This window comes from Colletes gigas, unplaced genomic scaffold (genome assembly GCF_013123115.1).
Source record: "Colletes gigas isolate AHSC1104 unplaced genomic scaffold, ASM1312311v1 Colletes_gigas_Sc00111, whole genome shotgun sequence".
Classification (NCBI taxonomy): domain Eukaryota; kingdom Metazoa; phylum Arthropoda; class Insecta; order Hymenoptera; family Colletidae; genus Colletes; species Colletes gigas.
In genome coordinates this window covers 71,171-94,945 of record NW_025106736.1, presented here as the reverse complement: position 1 = coordinate 94,945, position 23,775 = coordinate 71,171, and the positions used below count along the sequence as shown (strand labels likewise).

Genomic DNA, 23,775 nt, shown 5'->3' with positions numbered 1-23,775 from the left:
GGAGTAAAATAAGGTATGATAAAAATGTAAATCCCCGTAAATTTATTGTAGGTGACGATGTGTATTTACTTAGGGAACCTAAGACATCTAAGTTTGATTCTAGTTGGTTAGGACCATATAAAGTAGTTGAAATATTTAACGATCTCACTATTGAAATAGCTATAGGAAAAAATAAGACTAAAATAGTTCATGCGAATAAACTTAAGTTAGCCTGTATAAGGCTAGATCCAGTGTAAATAGTTTAACCATAAGTATTAGATATATTGCGGTACTTTTATATGAACTATATTGGATAAGAATATTTAGATAAGTTTGGTTAGGGCGTTTGATAACGCCTGGATGTCCTGAATTGATTTAATATTACCTATATAGTAATAGAATAACTATATCTTATTACTGTAAAATGTTATGATATAACTATTATTCTTCAACTCGCGCTTCCTGTGGGACAATGGGTGGACGGAGTAGCTCGTTTACCGCGGGCTAGCGCGGGAAGAGGGGGTGTAGTTATAATAGTCTATTGTAAAGTACTTATTCATTCAATTTTGCGTACTTACTTAAGTTAGTATTGATGTACTGTTTGCTTTTTTTGAAAAGTTGTTTCCATCGGAAACATCTTTTGTATATGAAGGGAGGTGTTGCGATCTCCGCTGGTATCAATCTGTGCATTATGTGAAGTTAGTTCTAAGACATAGGGATATCAAGGTTTGATGTGAGAGCGAAATTCAAACCGACCAGCGTATTGTAATAAACAACGAAATCGTACGCTTTTCAACGTGGGCGATCAAGCTGGGGAAGATAGAGAGAAAGGAAGGCATTTCTTAAGCCGTGTCCCCAATGGGTCGCCAAAGAAATGGCTTTGCCGCGGTGCATAGCAGTGGCACGGCCGTGCCGCCTTGTGCCGCCTTTTGCCGCCTTTTGCCGCCTTTTGCCGCCTTTTGCCGCCTTTTGCCGAACGCTGTGCCGATCGGCAAATGCCGAGCCGTGCCGACCCAGTGGGGACGCAGCTTTAGAGATACTTCGTTTATTTTCTAAAGGCCGTGTCGAATTCGAGTTTCCATCGTTCCTTTAGTTTATTGTTTAGTTATTACGGACCGTGCCGAATTAGCTATTTCCGTTAAGAGTTTCAATGGTCTTGACACACAGCAGGGCCTCGCGACACTTCGCTTCGAGTTTCGTTTACTTTCACAAGGGTCATAAATTTTCTTAAGGGTTGCTTAGGCCGCTAGCCTCGTTTTCTCTCTCGACTCCCACGCTTTCTCTCACGCGCGCCCGCTCCAACATGGCCGCGTAACCTCCACCTCCACGCGGCTCGGGTGGATCATCGATCGAAGACGATCCGGACGGATGGGGCAGGGCACGAACCCCGATTGGACCAGGACAATCCAGAGGGAGGATCGAGGAATATTCCGGAGAAGGGATGAACATCGAGGACGACGAGAAGCTTTCCGCGGAGGAACAGATCGAAATTGAAAGTCAACCAAGTTGTATCTAAAAGTCGAGACGAAGACGAATAAATTTTACCAACCTATTTTCGAACATACTTAGTAGTTTGATTTTTGCGCGCCTCGCCGAGCAGAGCGGTTCAACGCTCCACGGGCACCAACCCACCGTCCTTTTTCCCTAAACCACGATCTCGGGACGCAACACGCAACAGTTGTAAGACGGTTTCCGTAATCTAGTTATTTCTTATCTGGTAACTAACTATACATAATATAGGACGAGGGCCAGAGTGGGGAGACTTACGCGACGCGGACGTTACTGCGACATTTGACATTTAAAATTAATACATTAGGTGTGGTGACAATCAGAATGGCGAGAATAACGGCGGTAAAAGAGTGTTTAGAAAAAGCATTGCGGGATGAGAATAAATTCTGGACAAAGTATTTTACAAAAATTGAAAGACAAACTGGAGTTGATCGACTTTATGTGTTTTTAGGTATGTACATTAGATTATTCAAAGCGCTTTAGGTTAGTCTTTGTAACGTAAGTACACGAATTGATACATTTTCGCTTTACATAATGAGAATCTGTTGTAAATTTTCCTTAGTATGCGTGATAATTCCGTTGCATTATAATACTCGGAAACTTCAATTCGTGGAAATTTTTTACATGTTTTATTTTTACATCGCAGTATTGTTATGTAAAAGGAAATTAATAAAATTCTTTCACGTTAAATTTTATACCAATATTTGAATATTCAATACGACATTGATAGCGTAAAGAATATCTTAACGATTTGCGCATTACGAAAGTGCAGTTACTCAGTCATAATCGTATAAAACACATTGTAGGAAGAGATGGTTTAGTATAATTACATGTGAAATAACGGAACATTCCTAACAAACGGCCCGTTCAACGATCAGGGTGAGTTACATGTCATTCGATTCGTCTAATCCAATACATTATTGATATGCATTTCATTATTTGCAGAAATTCGTTATTTTTTTATAAACTGCTTGTAAGGTTACAGTAAAAAAGTAAGGTTAAGTATATTTTTTGACAGGTTCACAGGTAGAAACAAGTAACTATCGTTGCTATGTTCATGTTACAAATTATAAATGATTCATTTAATTTGATAATGCTACATTGTCAAATGGGAATTTGTAAAATCATTTTTTTACGCATAGACCTTGCATGAGTCGGTCAGGTAAACAGTATGTGGCGCAACAATTAACCTCCCCCCCATATAACCAAGACCTACTCAGACAGTACTTATAGGGAGACAGTACACGCAGCAACAGTAAAAAATGTTGCCACCCCAATAGTAGACAATGTCATAAATTACTATTGTATGTAGTGCGTTGGTTTAACTTTTTTTTATTATTAACTTTCATTATCATCTAAGTCTGGTATATTTTGATTTTCTACAGAATCAAATGAAATTTCTGAAATTTCTTTTAATAACTGATTAAATAAATCATCCTTCCCTTGCTTGGAAGATTTATAAAATATGTAATGACTTAAGTACCCAATGAAATTATCTTTTTTGCTGAAAATAGAAAATATTTATGGTATTACATGTTACAAAAAATATTAAAAAACGTGTGAAATTGCAAATACTAACCGACAATATTCAGGCAAAAAGTGTTTACTATGCCTCCATGTAGATCCCATACTGATGCTTACACGAATTAAATTGAAACCACTTGGAGGCATGCCACACATTTTTTAATCTTTTTTATAACATATAATACTATTAATATTTTATATTTTTAAGAAGCATGACTTCATTGGATACCTGAGCCATTATCTATTTAGTAAATGTACCTAATAGGAAAATGGTGATTTGTTCATTGAAATATTAGCAGAAATAGCAGAAATTTTATTCAATAAATGTTTAACAAATTAGCATTTGATTACCTGGCATTTTGAACACATTAATGACAGCTACTTGTTTCCACCTGTGAACCTGTTAAAATATACTTAATCTTACTTTTTACTGTAACTTTTCCAAGAAGTTTATAAAAAAATGAATTTCTGCAGATAATGAAATGCATTTCAATAATGTACTGAATTAGACGAATCGAATGACGTATAACTCACCCCGATCGTTGAACAGGCTAGGAATATACCAATAAATATTATGATTTATTATAAACAATCAACAATAACTTCAATGTAAACTAAATTGATCTTACACTCGAAATTGTATAAAATAATTATACAATAAAACACAAAATTGTAGAAAATTGATTTCAATATTTTATGAGGTAGTTGTTATTAAGTATGATTTGCTGTAACCATTGTGATATTAATTGAATTTGCTTTACTAAAAAATTTGGTTAAATGTTCTCCCAAATTGTGTGCAGAGCTATCTTTAATTGATTTTTATTTGACATTTCATGTTCCTGCACCTTTATTTTCAATTCCTGCTAAATGTGTTTGGTATGACCCTTGTACGTGACTCTTCTGGATCAATGCTTCCACAAAATATGGAAGATTTTAGCATGCTTAATTTTAGTGTACTGTCTTTCTAATGTATTTTCAGAATATTCAGATATAATTTATCCATATTTTTTTCAATAAAATATAATTTTCCAATCTCAACTATCGGAACAGAGTCCCAAACCATTACACATTCACATTTGTGTTTCATTGATTAATTTTATTTCTGTTTTGTGCTTGCAATTCTTGATTTAGTTTTGTACCAAATTTTTAGTTTACCATTTGATTCAGATACGTTTATTCTACTTTTATCTGTGAAAATGATATTCTTCAAAAAATTATAATTCTTATTAATGTATCATTTTGTAAACTTTAGTCTTCTTTGTCTGTTTTTGGTATTTGCATATGGCTTTCATCAGACTATACAGCTACAATAATTGTTTCTTTAAATATTTTTCAATACTGATTATAACAGTTGTGGCATCAGTTTTCAATCTATTTTTGCTTCTTGAAGTATTAATTTTTAATTAACCTTGATTAGTTTGTTTTTCGGTTTAATATTAGTTTTGGTTTAACAAAGGATTTGGATTCAGTTTTAAAAAGCCTCGGAGGCTGATTGTTATGAGATTTTTTAGAGGAAGGAAAGGCAAGAGAAAAGGACAGAAATATAAAATTTCAGTTTTGGGTAATTAATACTGTCTGAGGTATTAATATAGAAGTGTTGGGAATTACAGTATGCAACAAAATGATAGCATACTCTTGATATACTATAGAATATACTTTATCAGTATTATTTATAATACTTTGTGTGACCTCCTTTATTGCGTACAATGTAGAGTAAATGTTTTGGGATGGATTTCTATAGTTTTTTTTATATATTTTCGGCTTATTGAATTCCAATTTTATATTATACATTCCTTTTATTCCTTAACTAATTGGCTAATTGTGCCCAACAGTTTTCAGTTATATTAATGTCAGGAACACAGGCTGGCCAGTCTAAAATTCGTATATGTATTATTACTTTTTAAGTAATCTTCTAGACACTTTGCCATATGGACAATTATTTGTTTGTTGATAAGTTGTATATACTTGCAACTGTTCAATGTTTCATTTATAAATACAATTCCTGCTTTGCTGTAATATTTTTTATTACTGACCACATCATGACTCCACTTCCACGCATTTGATTATGGCTTAGAATCATTGGTTTCTTCCTAAGATTATGGAAATAATCTATCTATCTTTCTTATTCTATCTGGTCTATCCAAATTAAACCGTTTCTCATTGATACAAAAATAACTCTATGCTTCTTAGTTAATGGTGGCTTTTTAACTAATTTATTTCACATTAAATGTTTGCATTGTTGAATACAAATTGCACATTTCTTATATTATTATTCACACTAACTTCAGCTGAGATCTGCCTTCCTTACAAGTTATTGTTCCCAGTCTATCTGTACTCTTCTTTTCTTCATATTCTTTTGATCCTTTAGCAGTAGATTACAGTGAGTCACAGCCAAAATCGTACAGCACATATGAAAGTATGTTTCATTCGAAAAAAGAAGTTTGAGAATGATTTGGAAAAAATATAAGGCAGACATATATTGTAAATGTATCTGTATTTATTGTATAATAATGACAAAAGAAATTAATATTGCGTAACATAAAAAAAATAAAGTTATTATAATACGATGCAGAAAACATCTCACAGCTAAAATCGTACGCTATTTTTCTATCTGGTATTCCCCTCCAGGAATCCCCGAAAAGAAAGGAAGAACGTTAAACAAAAGAAGATCATTGTTTTAGCTTGCTAATAAACGTGGTATTACATCGAAGCAAGGAAATAAATCGTAATAATAGTAAAAATGAAGCAGACGACACTAGAGTCGCGGGAAATTGTCGCGAAGAACTTTAAAAATGAGAAAAGCTATCGAGAAATTGCAAAAATTATTGGTAGAAGTATTAGCACTGCTCAATACATTATTAAACGCTACAAAGAAGAAAATAGAATTACAAATAAATTAAGAACAGCACCGAACAAAAAATTTAATGTGTACGATGAGCGATGGATAGTTAGAAAAATAAAAATAAATCCAAAGCTGAGTGTACCTAAATTGTCGAACGAGGTGGAACAATATTTACAAATATCTGTTAATCCAAAAATTTTAAGAAGAGTACTAAGAAAGAATGATTTTCATGGGTGTACAGCAAGAAATAACTAAGGATTTTAGTTTTGGGAAAGAAGTTATTTTTGCCGACGAAAGCAAATTTAATCTTCTTCGTTCAGATGGCAAAGTTACTGTATGGCGTAAACAAAATGAAGAATTTAAAATAAAAAATATAAATCCTACTATTAAACATGGAGATGGGTCAGTGATGGTTTGGGGGTGTATATCAGCTACTGAAACAGGAAATTTGTAATTTATTGAATTGAACATTGACAAATTTGATTATTTGAATATTTTAAAAAAGAATTTAAAAAGTAGTGCCGAAAAATTAGGAATTTTGAATTGTTTTACATTGTATAGTGATAATGACCCAAAATATACGTCGCATATTGCCAAAATGTGGCAATTATACATATAACTGCCTGAAAGTTATCAATACACCTCCCCAATCACCTGACCTAAACGTAATTGAGAATATTTCGCATGAATTAGAAGTAAGGATTAGAAAACATACGATGGTAATTATTTAGGAAAGGTGGGGTCTCACCGATTTCGATGATTTTTGAGTATGTTGTAAAAATCAAGATTTTGAACAACTTTTTCCTATACATATAACCGCCGCTCGGCCTTAGTTTCCGAGATTTTTTTTCAAAAAGATCGCTACTACTACAATCAGAGATGCCAGAAAAGCACCGCCGGGTGCACACGCACGCATGCCAGTTACGCGTACGTGAGCTCGTGAAGTTTCGGAAAGTCGACAAAGGCAAACTGACGCATGCCCTCTTTCTCGATTCTCCGAAGCTGCCCGAAGTAATTTCGGATCGCCTCGTGGGAGTCGAGAGAGCAAGGCTCACATTTGCCTTCTCGCTCTAAACAACTGAAATCCGACCTCCCGTCAACGGCATACGATTTGGATTCTCGACTGGCCAGGCATTTTTACTTTCCGACCTATGTAGGCGCACATAAGCAAAGTACCCATAATGAAAAAAAAATTTTGTAAAATTTATTTTACGGAAATACACGTTTTAAGACCTCCTGATCATATTTTAATTATTGAAAAAAAAGAAATTTTTTTTTATTCCCATGTATGAGCACACATATGTATATTATTAATACGATTTTTGAAAATCAAAATACTTTAAGATTGAAAATTAATAAATTAAAATGAGATTCCACTCTTTACCAGTATTGTGCACGCTGTGGTATTTTTCAATAAGAAGAGTTCTTACTTTTATAACATAAACAAAACAGTAGAATTAATAATTGCAGAAATTAATTAATAATGATTTTCCTCGATTGTTTTGAAATAACCGTATCAATTGGTTATGACGAACAAATAGAACTAACTAGAAACAAAGGAAAAGTGATCCCGTTTGCCAGTTTAATACAAAGTATGGGTTGTATCTTAAATTTTAAAAGGACATAGTCGAATATTTTTAAAGGTACAAAACATAGCGTTTCATTGTAGAACAGTAACATAAGTTAGCAGGTAATGTCATAAAACTGTTTTTCCCAGCTATATCCCTTTTTACCTGAAGTATAAGGTAAAAAGTACGAGCTACAAGGTACGACTATCCGAAAATCGTTCACATTTTATCAATGTAAATGAAGCGGCCTTTCCATCAGAGTTAGATACAAAATTTTGTTATTTCTGTGAAAACAAAACTTTCAGTAAATGTACGTGGTGCTTGAAATTTTTATGTTTTGACTGTTTTTGTGAAAAGTACCATCCAGATTCATGTACTTCGTACATGGAAAATAACATATGTTAAATGTAATCGGTTAAATTTAACTTTAAAAAAAAATATTCGAAGGTCAGACAAAAATATAATGTCATATTTAGTGTACGATTAAAGTATGATTGAAAAAATAAAAAAAAAAAGTTCAAGCAGGGTTCGAACCAGCAGAGCAGAAGAAGTTCGGAACTTGCAGGCAAAGACCTCATCACTCACGCCACGCTGACTAGTGGTGAACACAGTTCTATTTCTGAAAATAAGTACCTGTAATAACTTAAATAATATCTCAAAGTAAAACCTAACCCAAAACCTGGTACCATTCCAACTTTTCCTTGTTAGAAACGAGTTAGAAAATCGCAATCACATTTTGCACATTATTCTAAAACATTTGTGGTATTCGTTTTCAATGCGATTTAAGTAAGCATGTAATGTATAAGATTTCATTTAATGTTTTCTTTTCTAGAGAAGATAGAGAAAAAGTTTATATAATTTTTTTTATATAAAATTTAATTTGTCCTAAGATTTATATGAAACATTTAAAAGATTTTTTATACATTATGCCTATATATCGGAACAACTATGAAACAAGAGGTATAATCTGTAAGGAGTGTATGTGTGTGGCTAGGAGAACCGTTATCGTTTGCGTCGATAGGAGTGTTTAGTCTAAGCTAGAGTAGGTATCGAGTGAGGTGTTTAGGTTTAAGCTGAAATACGTTTTAGAGACTGCGTCTCGAACGTGCGTTTTGTTTAGATCATTATTATAAGATAGGAATAAGGAAGGGTCGACTTTGACTGCAGGAACGTCACTCTGTATCGAACGTTAGTCGAGAGCAATCACAGTTTTACGTTTATGATCTTTTACGTTTACGTTTTATGTCTTTCTTTTATGTTCTTTATGTTAAATAGTTAGTAAATATTAAATAATATAATTACATCGTTACGTTTAGTGTTCACGTATTTGAATCCGTCCACACGCCTTTGAAATGAGAACATAAAACTTAAATGTAAAGTTTCATTTAAATTCATTCAGCTATTTATATTCAATCGTATTAATAATATACATATGTGTGCTCATACATGGGAATAAAAAAAATTTCTTTTTTTTCAATAATTAAAATATGATCAGGAGGTCTTAAAACGTGTATTTCCGTAAAATAAATTTTACAAAATTTTTTTTTCATTATGGGTACTTTACTTATGTGCGCCTACATAGGTCGGAAAGTAAAAATGCCTGGGCAGTCGAGAATCTCGGCTCGAGAATCCAAATCGTATGCCGTTGACGGGAGGTCGGATTTCAGTTGTTTAGAGCGCGAAGGCAAATGTGAGCCTTTCTCTCTCGACTCCCATGAGGCGATCCGAAATTAGTTCGGGCAGCTTCGGAGAATCGAGAAAGAGGGTATGCGTCAGTTTGCCTTTGTCGACTTTCCGAAACTCCACGAGCTCACGTACGCATATCTGGCATGTGTGCGTGTGCACCCGGCGGTGCTTTTCTGGCATCTCTGACTACAATGAATTCTATCTATACGTACGTGCCTGTGGCAGCGGGTGTGTAAACGTTGAATCGTTTATTGTTTCTATAGATACATCGAGGATGCGTATAACGGGTGTGCTTAAAAACTCGATTTGAGTAGCCGGCCGCCTGACGGCGGTCGGTATAAAAAAATCTATCCCAAACCTAACCCAAACCTAACTATTCTACCTAGTAACTAATATAATGAATTAGGTCTGGGTTAAATTTTCTTATACCGGCCGCCGTAAGGCGGTCGGCCACGCATTCATTTTCTATTTCAATTTTCTTTATTGATATTATCAGAAGTGGAAAAGATTTTCAGCCATTATTTCGAAAAATTTCATTATTCGATCATTAAAATCATATTGTCGACGGAAGAAGAATTCAGCTAAATAGCCTAGATAATGTATTTGGCGAGATCCAAACTTCGGAATATTCGAACCTTTGACAGGAATGCGTTTAATAACGATACCAATACAGAACTAGATTTAGCTTGACACATTGTACATTATTTGTCGTCGGTTGTCATGCCGATTAATATAAACAAGAGAACAAATCGACGATCGTGGACTGGCACAGAGTCACAGACATGTATATATAGACAGAATTCATTGTAGTAGTAGCAATCTTTTTGAAGAAAAATCTCGCAAACTAAGGCCGAGCGACGGTTATATGTATAGGAAAAAGTTGTTCAAAATTTTGATTTCTACAACATATTCAAAAATCATCGAAATCGGTGAGACCCCACCTTTTCTAAATAATTACCCATACGATTTCTAATAAAAATGATTTAGAAAAGGCTTTGCAAAAAGAATGGAGGAAAATTGAACCCGAGTTTACACTAAACCTAGTAAAATCAATGCTGAAAAAGTTACATGTCGTAGAATGTAGCCGAGGATACCCTACAAAGTACTAATTTTTAATTTAATTTAAATATATAACAATATTCTTAATGTTTACGATTTTAGCTGCGAGATGTTTTCTGCTCCATATTATAGCAACTTTATTTTTTTTATGTTAAGCAATATTCATTTCTTTTCTCATTATTACACACTAAATACAGATATATTTACGATATATGTTTGCCTTATATTTTTTCCAAATCATCGTCAAACTTCTTTTTTCGAATGAAACATATTTTCGAATGTGGCGTACGATTTTTGCTGCGACTCACTGTATAAATTACTCTGTAACTTCTATGCACAATAGAAGCAATTTTTGAGATTGAATAATTCTTTTGTCTAAATATTTTAATTGTTCGTATTTCACCATTACTTAATTTTTTAGTCTGGCCCATCACGTTTAACGTTTTAGATAAATGTTATAAATACAATTACAATTGAATACAATGTAGTGTACAACTTTCCTCACTACAAAACGTTCTTCTGAGCAATTTAATTATTTTTTCTTACAACGATCTGTTTCGTTTTTTACTTGTCCTTCTTCTTCCTATCGTTTTATAATATATTGCACTGTAGAATAACTCTTGCAAACAATTTTTCCGTTTCCTCTAATGGATTTTCCATTTTTCCAATTAAAAATAATGATTTTCCTAACTTCCAGACTTGTTTCTGTATTCTTTCCATCCATAATAATGAAATGTTAAAACGAGGAGTTGTAAATAAAAATGTATAGATTGTATTTGTTTTAATTGGTTCGTAGCGTGAGCGAATAACTTTGTGACGTGAAGAAGCGTAAAGATTTGTTATAACTCGTTTTTTTGCAATTATAAATCAAAACTTTTCAATTTTATTTTACGATCTTTTATATCTAAACAAAAAAGCTTTAAAAGAATTTCTAACATGAAAAATTAGTTCAATACTGAGTAGGATAACCATTATTATCTATATCACTATTATCTACGGATTCAAATCTATTGTTATTGGTGCCGTTTATCTGCCGCCGGGCACCGACCCATTTATTTATGAAGCTCATGGCCTGACGGTTAAGGGAGTCATTCTTTCAAATAATAACTCTGATATTATTATTGCCAGCGATTATAATTTATCTCATTCACGAATATTTAATGATCGGGATGGACTATTGTGTATCAATATACACTCCTGTATCGGGTTTGTCCCATTTAAAAGTAATCTGAAGTTATTTGTAACTATTTTAATCTTTTTAATTTATATCAAATTAATCCTTCTTCCTCGTCCGAATGCTTGCTTGATCTCGCCTTTTCTTCATCAATTAATGCTGTCATTTCACCAGCATCTGAACCTTGTTTACCTCCTGACTCGTATCACCCTCTTTTGGATATTGCTCTTCTTTTACCTCTCTCTTTTCAATCCACTACTTTTTTCATTGTCAAAAAGCTTTTTCATAAAGCCAATTACCAGGAAATAAATAATTATCTTTCGACAATAGACTGGGATGGTATCCTTTGCAAACTATCCATAGATAAATCTGTAGATTTTTTATATCAGCAGCTCAAATTTGTGATTGATAATTATGTTCCATCTACTATGTTACGAGCCAGGGCCGTGCAGCGCGCATGGCCTGCGAGTGCGAAAGAAAGTATGGAATATGGTATCAATTTGTTAGTTAGGTGCACGGACGAACCCGATGCAAGATCGGGGAGCCTCTAGGATAGTTAATAACGAGGACGAACCCGATGCGTAATCGGGGAGCCGCTAGGATGGTATTAGATTGCGTGGACGAACTCGATGCGTAATCGAGGAGCCACTGGGTTGTAAGAATTTGTATTTGGATTCAGGATATGTTAATTGGCCTCGTAACTTTCAATTATTAAATATAATATAACCCGAGCGGTAAGGTTATATTATTGTGGGAACGTTTAACTAATAATAATTTCTTTATATAATGATGGGTTAAAGAAGCTAGGTAACTCTGATTTAATAATAAAAGTAGATATATTCTTAAACCAAGAAGTAAAATACAAGTGTCTTGTGTAAGTCATGTCGCGTTCAAAGAATGATTATATTTACCTAAAATGATCTTGCGCGGTGTTGACGCACTGGCGATGCGGGGGTAAGTCGGTTGAAAATAAAGGCCGTAATAAAATTTATACCGGTTCGCGGATTCTATATGGTTTAAAATTGATACGAAAGGGTACTGTAGCCCGATCTCACGAGATGCAACTGACTATCAGAACCATGGACAGCGTAACGAGACGTGATGTTAACTCTAAACGTAACTGTACGATTCTGATCCCTCGAGTAAGGATACCAAGGGGTTTATATACCCAAACATCTGTGGGGGAGGATTCAGATGCACGTTAGACATTACCATATTTGGTAATCTCCGAACTTCGTTAGTCACCGAGCAGTTGCATCTCGTGGGAACTGACTCTACATTCCAAAGGGTAGATAAGTAGCAGAGCGTTTTCCTAATGCATGCAAGTGGTACGGAAAAATTGGGGAACAAAACGTTCGGCATACGTAACAACTACATACCAAACATCTTCATATCCCTCCTGGTTTTCTGGTGAACTTATCTCCCTAAACAAACATAAAAGATTACTCCACAGACGTTTCAAAATCACCAAATCCTATGAAGACTATCTAATTTTTTCCGACGTGTGTTTGAAATGTAAAATCCTTTCGATAAGCTACTGGAATAAACACGTTACGTGTGCCGAATCATATATTCCTCTAAATTTACAATCGTTTTGGAATTTTATTAATTCGTTAAAAAAATCTGTTCCGTTCGCTCAGTTCGAGCTTTTCCGCTCTTTTATATTGCCAGATGCGGAACCGTGACTTCGTCGCAAAAGTTTTCGAATATTCCGCATCTGGCAAATTTCGTAGTAAAACCATCGAGTGCTTTAACAAGAACGAAAGCCCTAGGCCCGAGTTGACCAGCGAAGGGCTGCATTGTTCCGCGGGTGGCACGGTCTTCGAGGCCAACGTCGGCCGAACGACAACGGCCATCGCCAACTCGTGGAACAATACAGTGGACGAAATTTCTATAAGAACTCTATGATTTTTAATAAGAATTTAAATAATTTTGATGGTATAATGAAAGGAATGCTAGGAAATAATTAAGGTATAATAGAAGCTGGAAAAGTAATATATAGATTTGGAGAAAATAGTTTATTTTTATCATAAACAAGATATTACAGTTTAACACACGAAAATACGGCGAAAGGGTATAGCCGTATAAAGGGGTCAAATGTGCCCTTGAATCAAATTTGACATACGATGGATCCATCGATAGAGCATCAGAAAAAAACATTCTGCGCCAAATTTCAACCCTCTATCTTGTTCGGAAGGGTATTTATAGGGAAAATCCGGATTAGGCAATTAGTTTCTATTTCCCCTATTTAATCGAGTACGAAAATTATGAAAAAAATCTGGTGCATTGTGGTTATTGAGATACGTGTTTGAGAATTTTTTCCGATTTTTCGATTCCAAATTCTAGGCGTGAAAAATTAAAAACGCAGAAAAATACCGATTTCTTATTGAAGCTTTCGAGACACTAGATTTATATAATTACTGTAAATGCATATTGTCATTGGTTATGTCCCTGAATTTTTTCAGATTATTTGGCAGGATGCGCCGTAGTAGCAAAAATCAAAAAACCGATTTTTTCGGCGTTTTTCGCGCGAAAAAGCAACTTATACTTTGAATTTTTGTATTCCCTTTAATGGATAACTATATTCTATGGTTTTAAACAATTCTATGTTAAGTAGTACGGTCTACAGAATAGAAAAACAATATATTCAGAAGTATTAGCATTATTTCCAAGAGATGTGTTGGTGCAATGGGTGATATGCTTGACTGTGGATACGTTGCAAGCTTTTTGACGCTGGTTAACAATGAAAATCGACTTAAAATATTTAAAAAATAGTTTCACCTAAAATATACGCAAAAAAAAAAATTATGGAGCGGTTTCTACTCCATCGTTTCTCTGGCTGCGTAACATTAATAAATAATTACGACAGCAACTATTGAAAAATAGAGCGTTATAAAAATAGTCGAATTATATTCGACCATGTAGTCGACCATGACGATCATGTAGAGGAGTGTTAGTATAAAAAAGTTCATATATGTATTAAGTATTGAAAAATATAAAGAATTGTATTAATAACAGGAATCAATATGGACATGTATAACGGAAATGGGTAACAATAGGACACTTTCTCGTCTAAAATATGTAATTTAATCTGTCAGTAGATGTAAATATTGTACACGGAGAATTTGGATCTCCAATCGTGCACACCATAAGCCTTGCCATCATAATATCCGTAACTATATGCAAAGACTGCTTATGTTCTTTTTATTGAAGAAATCTGCTTCCACTATTCAGAATTATTAAAGGTATGAGATTTTTAAACTAAGCACGTATGTTCATTTAACGTAGAAAATATGAAACAGTAGGGTATTTAAGCGAATACACAGCTAGAGAAACAATGGAATAGAAACTGCTCCATAATTATTTTCGTGTATATTTTTTAAATATTTTAAATAGATATTCATTATTATATAGTTGAAAATTGAAAAAATATATGATTAACCCCTTGCACTATTTTCACGAGTCTGACTCGTGATGAAAATTTTAGGCCAAACTTGAATATCACGAGTCAGGCTCGTTGTTCAATTTCATGTCAAACATAAATAACACGAGTCTAACTTGTAATCGACATTTTGTCAAACCATGAATATCACGAGTCGAACTCGTAAATACATGTCGATATTCCGTCGATCGACATATCGAGTTTCAAGTTCCGATATTAGGGCTCGTTCCGATCATTCGGGCGTATGGGTTAGGTACGGCTTTTTCCGAATTTCAGAGTAGTGCAAGAGGTTAATAAAATAAAAAAACGATGTGCTTTAAACGGGGTGCGAACCAGCGTTAAAAAGTTTGCAGCATATCCACAGTTAAGCATCTTACTCACTGCAGCATTTTAAACATACGTTTATTAAAGCCTTATGAGATATATACAAACATATACAACAATTTAACAACGGATCCTTAAACGTATAGAAATAGGAAAAACATGGCTTAAAGAACATTAATTCTTACAGACTAAAGACTCTATTTGAGTACGCGTCGTCTTCGGTGTGGATTACATGTATTGCACTTAATGGCGTTTAATAACCTTAACTAAAATGAGTATAGGGACTTAATCTATTACGCTTAAGTTTAGTATAGAAAAGGCATAGTAAAAAACTATACTAGAGTGACAAGAAGAGGGAGTTGTTGGGTTAATGGGTAGAAGGTAGGTTGGGTGAAAGGGGGATAGATACTGGTTTGATTAGTTTAACCACCGGTATTTGCGTACATTTTTTCGATGCTTATCTGTTAAGTCTATGGATGAGAGTCTATAGGTGAATTTGAGATTTTCGTCGTTTACATTCATGTTTTTATCATATAGCAGTTTCTTATTTCACGGTTTTCTATTAATGTGGTAGATTAGAGGAACGTTATTTTCATTTTGGATGAGGCCCTTTTCGTCCATGTAGATAAACGATTCTGGTGGGGTGTAGCCTGTGTGTCTGGTTTTTGTGAAATATTGTGGGTTGGGATAGAGTGTATGTGATATTAATGAGTTGGATGTGATTCTATTTATTTTTGACCAGTGATCTCTAATTAGTTTTAAAATAAATAAATCTATTCGGACTATTTGTGCCTCCTCGTAGAGTTTGTGGTTGCTGATGTATTTTATGTAGTCAGATTCGGCTGATCTGTGTTTTCCTATGCAAGCTCTTAAGCACTTTCTTTCGAATAGTCTAATTTTGTCCATAATACTGGAGCTGATATTATACCATATTTGACATCCGTATGTTAAAATGGGTCTGACTAGCAGCTTGTAACAGAGGATTTTCACTTGTTTGTTTAGGTCTTTAGAGTAGAATAATCTTTTATGGATAATGAAGGCTTTCTGTGTTTTTTGTAACTGTATGCTTATGTGTTGTGTATAGTTTAATTTGAAGTCTATGTTAATACCAAGATAGCGAACTATCTTTTTGTGAGGCACTTTAATATTTGGGTTGTTTGTTACGTGTAAGGAAAAGTGTTTTGAGTGTACTTTTACATCTGAGCTTGCGTCTGAATTTCTTGATATGTATGATCTGTACAAGATTGTTTCGCATTTCAGTGCGTTAATTTTTAGTTTCCATGTTTGGAAATAGTCCTGGATTTTATTCAAAAGTTGTTGTAGGTCTGTTTTTATTGTCGAGGGTTTGTTACCATTTGTGTAAATTGATAGGTCGTCAGCGAAAGCTATTGCACATTTATTGCTATTATCGTTAAGTCTATACATATGTAAAAGGTCGCTGGTAAAAATGTTGAATAGTGTAAGGGAGTTGACCGTTCCTTGTTGCAAACCGTTTTTTATTGGGAAGGATTTTGAGGATTTGTTATCCACTTCGGATACGACGAAGCGCTTGTCGTGGAGCATGTGCCAAATCATTTTTATTAGGTGCCTAGGGAATTCTTTTTTTATTAATTTATAAAATAATCCGTCTAGCCAGACTGTGTCGAAAGCCTTTTCGGGATCTATAAAACAAACGCCAACGCAGTCGCCCGCATTTCTGACCCAGTAAATGTCTGAAGTAAATTTGGTCGATGCGTGAACGGTGGAGTGTTTATAACGAAATCCGAATTGACATTCTGGGATTACTTTTTTTTCAAAACAGTGATTATTTATGGCGTTAGAGATGATTGTCTCAAAGACTTTGCTAATGTTTGGGGGCAGACTTATGGGTCTGTAGCTTGATGGATCACGGTCTTCTTTACCTTTTTTTTTTATTGTTATTAGTTTCGCTCTTTTCCAGATTTGGGGGAAGTAGAGTGAATTAAGGCAGTTGTTAAATATTATTGTGTAGTAAGTAATATATTGTTGTGGTAGTTGTTTTAACGCTATATTTGGAATTTTGTCGAAACTGGAGGATTTTTTGTTATTTAATTTTCGGAAGGTAGTATTTAATTTATCAAAGGATGTGAAGTAATTGGGTGGTGTCATGAGTTCGTTTGGGTTGTCTGATGTATTTTCCTGTGAAAAGTTACAAATGGTGTTGTTATTTGATCTATCGGTTGCTATTTCTGCTTTTAGTGTGTCTATTTTAAGTTTGATGATATTTGAGAGTTGTTCTTTGCCCATGTTGTCATTTTGCGTGTGCACTGATTGGAAGTGAGCGCCTAGAATGTTTAATTTCTCTATTGGGTTGTTAATAATGTAGTTGTCATTGTTGTCTTTTTCTAGTGTGGAAGTGTCGATATTCGCTTCTCGGATGATGTGTTCGGAGTTACTAGGGATTTTTAATGTGCCTGTGCCGCTAACATTTTTTGGTCTAAAAATAATATTTATTTTTGGGAAGAGATCTTTTGGTTTGTGTATGGATATGCTACATATTTTTCACTGATTCACTGATTCTTGGAAGGCCAGTTTTATTTTGTGTCTGGTGTTTTCTAGGAGCTTTTTTAATGTTTTAAGGAGGTTTTTTGCTGCTTCGGTGATGTAGTTTCTTTTAGAGAGGTTATTTATCTACGTTAGTAGGTAGCTTTTTTCGGTGCGTAATTCTTTGATGAGGGTTGTGATATATTTGTCGGTGGAGTTTATGTTAAAGTTGTAATGGGGAACAGCGTGGTCTATTGCTTTGTTTATGTTTTTGTTTAGTGAGTCTAGGAGCGAGTCTATTTCCTGGATTGATAGGTTTCTGTTGTTGGGTATGTCTAGGTTGAGGGAGGAGTCCTGTAGAAATTGTCTGTATTTGTTCCAATCTGCTTTGTAGAAGTTGATTTTTTCATCTGGTGAGTTTTTGTCAAAGAAAAGGAGTGGGTGTTGGTTTATGGTGATTTGCATTTTTAGAGCTTTGTGGTCACTATCGTAATCTATGCACTTTATTTTGTCAGAATTTAAGTTTTGAAATGCTAGTCTATTATCTGAGAAAGGATATTATCTTGGAAAAGAGGGGGTGTCCGTGCTACGTAAATCTAGTTTATAAGTTACTTGGTTTCTTTGATATCATGAATGGAGGCAAATACCCCTTACGTTGTTTGTGTTGTTGCCCTAGGAGGTGTGTCTGGCGTTTAGGTCACCTGCAAGAACGTAGTAATTGCTTATGCTGTCTAGATTTTGTTTCTCGAAAAGGCTGTCAAGGTCTTGAATGAATTCTTTATTTTGGCCCCCTGCTGCATAAGCGGCAATGAAAAGGAGTTTTGTGTTGTCCGGTAAGTTTGTTTCTAATATTGTGGGGTCTAGGTTGGAGTTTTGTTTTGCTCCTACGTTGACAATTTTGAATTTTATGTCGTTTCTGACCAGGATGGCAGTTCCCCCCGCCTGATTGGAGTTAGGTCTGTCATTTCTGATTAGATTATAGTCTTTAAAATAGAGTTTGTGGCTTGCGTTTAGTTTGGTTTCGCATAAGAATGTCATGTCCGGGTTTTGTGATTCTATGAAGTCGTTTAGTGTGGTTCTTCTTTCGTTAGATATAATAGAGTTTACGTTTATTGCAATAACCTTTAAGGTTTTGATTTGTATTTTCCCGTTTACTGCGCGGTTGAATTTATCTACAGGTTTATATCGAACATCTCAAGAATCATGTTGATTTTGTTTGTGTTTGATTGGATTTGTTCAGATATTTTGTTTATGTGCGTGTTTATCGTTTTAGCAATTGTTTTTTCTAATTTTTCAAACAGGGAATAAGTGTTCAGTGTATCGTCTGTTTGGGGGTTGGTTTGAATAGGGGTCGAGTCGTTTACCTGTCTTCGGTGAAGGCTGTTGTTACCTGCGATCACTGAGCTGAAAGAAATCCTCTGATCTACCAGAGTTTGTATGCTTTTGAGACGTTTTTCTTTTAGTTTATCTTGCTGGTCCCGTTTTTCGATTATTTTGTTTTTAATTTCTATAAGCGTGAGGGCGTTTTAACAAAATGCTTTTGTGAGCACGTTTTAACAAAAATACTTTAATGATACAAATCGACTGCTGAAGCGAGGCGAAACAGGAAGAGAGCCAAGCCCGCTCGCTCGCAGATTATTTATACATACCTCGCACACACGCTCTCTCTTTCTCTCCTCCTCTCGCGCGCGCGCACGCGTTACTTACAAGGAACCATCGCGAACGGTCCGGTTTCGATTTTGATGAAACTTTGTACACTTATAAAGCAGCCAAAAATAATCGACACGTATTTTTTTTTAGCTGCGGTAACTCGAGTTTAAGGGGTGAAACCACCCCTTGAAGTTTTGGCTCGAAACGGCTATCTCGAAAACGGAAAGACATACAAAAAAATTGTTAATGGGCGAGGTTGATGGTTTCTTATGTACAATAACATGGTGTTAAAAAATTTTTAAAAATACAATTTGTTTATAACAAAAAAAAAATTTATTAACTTAATTTTTCATTTTATTGAAATTTTCATAATGACAAAAAATGACGAGCATTTTATTCCAAATCCATTGGTATGCGATTTTTTAAAATTGCCTCTTACAGTTTTGCAGATTTTGATGATTTACATCTTGCGCGCACATTCATTATGGTAGTAGCCGTTCTAACTTTGATTTTAATGAAGCATTGTAGGCTTGCACTAAATTATACAGTAATAAGTAGCGAGTAATAATAACAGTAACAAGTTTCTTAACAGCAACGAAAGGATTAATTATTTTTATTGCCCACCTATGACATCGTGGCAAAGGTGGAGCGATTTATAAATTATAAATATATGCAGTGTGTATAACAATTATTCTATATAGTTCCGACAATAGTGGTACTCGTCGAAAAAATGTTTGAAACATAAAGATTTCTTACACCATGCGCATTTAATTATTGCCACGTCACCGCAAATATGACATGTTGGCTCATTTTCAACAGAATAGCAGTACTCAACAGGATTCTGGAATGCATTTGGCTTTTCATCTATATATCCGGATTTATACCAGGAGTATTTAATAAAATTTTGGAACCTTGGCGATGAAAATTGATTGTGGACCAGAGATTGAAGTTTAATTATATTATTCCTAGCGTGGAGATTAATGTCGTGATTTAAAACGAGAACTATATCGGAAAATCGGCGGACGAAATTTTTCCAAGTGCGGAAACCGTAAACATCCAGTGGTTGAACATACTTTGTTCCACCTTTTGGTATTATAAAAAGTTTTACATTTTTACCCTCGGGAGTAACTTCGTTCACCGTCTTCTTACAGTGACCACTCCAGGAATCAAGAATTAGAACTGTTGCGGCCCCAGTATTTGCGAAGTAAATCTCTCTTAACCAGGTCTTGAAATGGACCGTAGTTAATTTGCCTGACTTTGAAGCTACAAGATATACATTGTCAGGGCGAAATAAATGTTGTTCCACAATCGGCCCGAAATGTCCTGTACTCTCTTTCAGTACAATAAATAATGGTGACAGTAATTGTCCATCAGCTGAAATGGTTGGCTGGATGGTGTAACTATGAGTGGTGGATGACACTGATTGAACACCTCCTTCTACGATTTTTATACCTTCTTCAGCCAAAGTGCGCCCTGAATGTAATTCCAAATTAAAACCACTTTGATCGGAATTGTAAACATTGTGTGGTTCATTTCGGGCTATATATGATTTTACTTCATTCACGAATGCGCTGCATTGCAAATGAATATCGTCTTCTCGATTTACCATATTTGTGGTTACAAATCTGGTAATTTTTCTGGACACTAATCTAAACATCTTTTTAAAAGTATATAGCCAAGTATATCCGGCTTTAAATGTTTGTAAATTTTCTATGTCCCTCGCTTGTAAAGCCCATCGCCGTAGATCTACTTCATGCACAATTACTCTTAACTGCCGAGCTTCCATAAATTTATTAAATGTATACTCTGCAATACGTTTTATCTTTTCCTTTTTTGTACCACTCTGTTCAACTTGTAAAGCCCATTTACGAAGCATTCTTTCGGATTTCACGTGACGGAATTTGGAACGTACGGTGTCTAATTTTAATCGCTTCGACTTCCCGCTGTTCCAGTACGCCACAGCTTTCCTTTTATATTCGAATTACATACAACGTCTTGTTCGTATATGTTTGGAATATTCGGTGTCCTATTTTCCTCCTCTTCATCTACCCACAACCAGTTCAAATCAGCATCCTGATTTTCTTGGTCGATAGGCGTCCCGTCCATTTCAACACACGTTTCATGTTCAACCAGGAATGCCGTGTCTTCGACACTTCTTACAATTAAATCGAATAATACATCCCTTAAATTTTCTTCTGCGCTATTAATTGGCGTGGGTCCCTGGTCCCACTCAACAAACGCAGCAGACAGTAAAGTTATTACATTAATAGGATTAATATTTACCATCTTTCCGAATACAGTAAAAGCTGGATATATGCAACAAAAGATTGGCTGGATAAGTGCAACGTTTAAATGCCCAGAATCGGCACCTCGGCTGTATGGATAACCAACAATGTTCTACACGCTTATAAAGAGCTAATTGCAATATATATATATATATATCCAAGTTCTCCCACTTATATACCAACAAATATTATTTTCACATGACAAGGGCAATCAATTTAATTAACTTTACGATATGTCACGTTATCAAAAGGTATAATACAAACTCCATTTCAATATACCCATTTTATCATGTTTATTACAAAAACCGTCTCGATTTTAAAGAATGTTAATAACAACAGAGATACAGATGCACATACTAATCTCATTTGACACGTATTTTTATTATACAAATTACACAGAATGCTTTCACAACAGTGAAGATTTAGATAACGTGCGTAAACTGCATGATAGGCGAGCCGCAGAAATGACAATATTTATTTATTCAATTTGTATTTTAAAGCAAGTACATCATGAGAATAATAAGTGTATCTTTATCTCCTGGTATACACACTGTATGTATTTATAATTTATAAATCGCTCCCCCTTTGCCACAATGTCATAGGTGGGCTTAAAAAAAAATCTTTTCATTGCTGTTAAGAAACTTGTTACTGTTATTGTTACTTGTTACTTGTTACTGTATAATTTAGTGCAAGCCTACAATGCTTCATTAAAATCAAAGTTAGAACGGCTACTACCATAATGGATGTGCGCGCAAGATGTAAATCATCAAAATCTGCAAAACTGTAGGAGGCAATTTTAAAAAATCGCATACCAATGGATTTGGAATAAAATGCTCGTCATTTTTTGTCATTATGAAAATTTCAATAAAATGAAAAATTAAGTTAATACATTTTTTTTGTTATAAACAAATTGTATTTTTTTAAATTTTTTAACACCATGTTATTGTACATAAGAAACCATCAACCTCGCCCATTAACAAATTTTGTATGTCTTTCCGTTTTCGAGATAGCCGTTTCGAGCCAAAACTTCAAGGGGTGGTTTCACCCCTTAAACTCGAGTTACCGCAGCTAAAAAAAAATACGTGTCGATTATTTTTGGCTGCTTTATAAGTGTACAAAGTTTCATCAAAATCGAAGCCGGACCGTTCGCGATGGTTCCTTGTTAGTCTCTAATTGCGCGAATATTCAAATTGTTCGTTGCAGCCTTTCGCTACATAAGTTTTGGGCATCCCCTGTACGATGCGGGATTTCCATAATTTTTGCAGTGTACGCAGTACGGTTGTTCTAAGTTTGTGGATCTATCGTTATGGTTCTGTGGTAGGAGTTTACATTCGCCCGGGTTATGTTTTTCGTTACATTTCACGCATCTATATTCTAGGTTGGAATTAATAGCGGAATGACCTATTCTTTGGTATCTTTTACATTGTACTTGTTCTTTTTTGTTTAGTTTGTCCCATACTACGGCGGAATATAATAGTATTTTAATTTGTTTTAATTTCTCCGGTTTGCTGTCAGGGGAGAGTTTGACTAGAAAAATTGGCAGTTTTATCGCTTCTTTAATGGAACGTATCGTTTGCAATTAAATTACATTCAGAAAGTTAAGTCCTTGGATCTTTTTATTTTTTAGTTCGTTGAGAACTTCCTCAGCATTGAAGTCCCCATCTAAGTTTTTTAGCAATACCGATATTGACTTTTCTTGTTTGGGTGTGAAAGTGAAGAATTGGGTGTTATTGTTTTTTAGGATTAAACAAGCGTTTTTAAAATCTATTGAATTATTTACATATAAGAGATGTTTAGCGTTATTGATTTGTTTTACGAAGAAGTTGGTTATACCTGTCTTTTTGATAATATCTATCGTTTCCTTTGGTGCTTGGCCGAATATGTTGATCGGAGGTTGCCGTGTAGGTTTGGTGGTGTTGGCATCCCCTTCGCTGAGCGGCAGCGAAGACGTTACGCTTTCCCTTTTCTTTGGTGCGATGGCCTGGCTGGCCCAATCCTCTGTCAATTGTTTTCTTTTGGCGTGGCGTTTTCCGCTAGGGCTGGGATATTCCGCTTCTTTTTCTTGCGTGTTCATTTTTTTTTTGTTCGCTTGCAGGTAAGCTCGACTGGGGGCTGGAGTCTGCATTGGTGTCGAGTTGCAGACTTTCAAATTTGTTCTGCACTGGTATTTTGATCGTGTACGATTCATGGCTTCTTGATATTGTTTTGCGTTCCTCTTCTAATTGCTTTTC

At 34.8% G+C, this 23,775-nt stretch overlaps 1 protein-coding gene across 1 annotated transcript in view; it reads left to right on the top strand.

Annotated features, from left to right (window-relative positions):
* Positions 1-1,776: 1,776 nt before the first annotated feature.
* The window catches only part of LOC122404155 (receptor expression-enhancing protein 6-like), a 67,079-nt gene continuing 45,080 nt past the window's right edge, over positions 1,777-23,775 (top strand). The window contains exon 1 of the mRNA XM_043408079.1: positions 1,777-1,939. Within this exon, the coding sequence (XP_043264014.1) occupies positions 1,813-1,939 (127 nt within the window). The 5' untranslated portion in view covers positions 1,777-1,812. The remainder of the gene's footprint in view (positions 1,940-23,775) is intronic.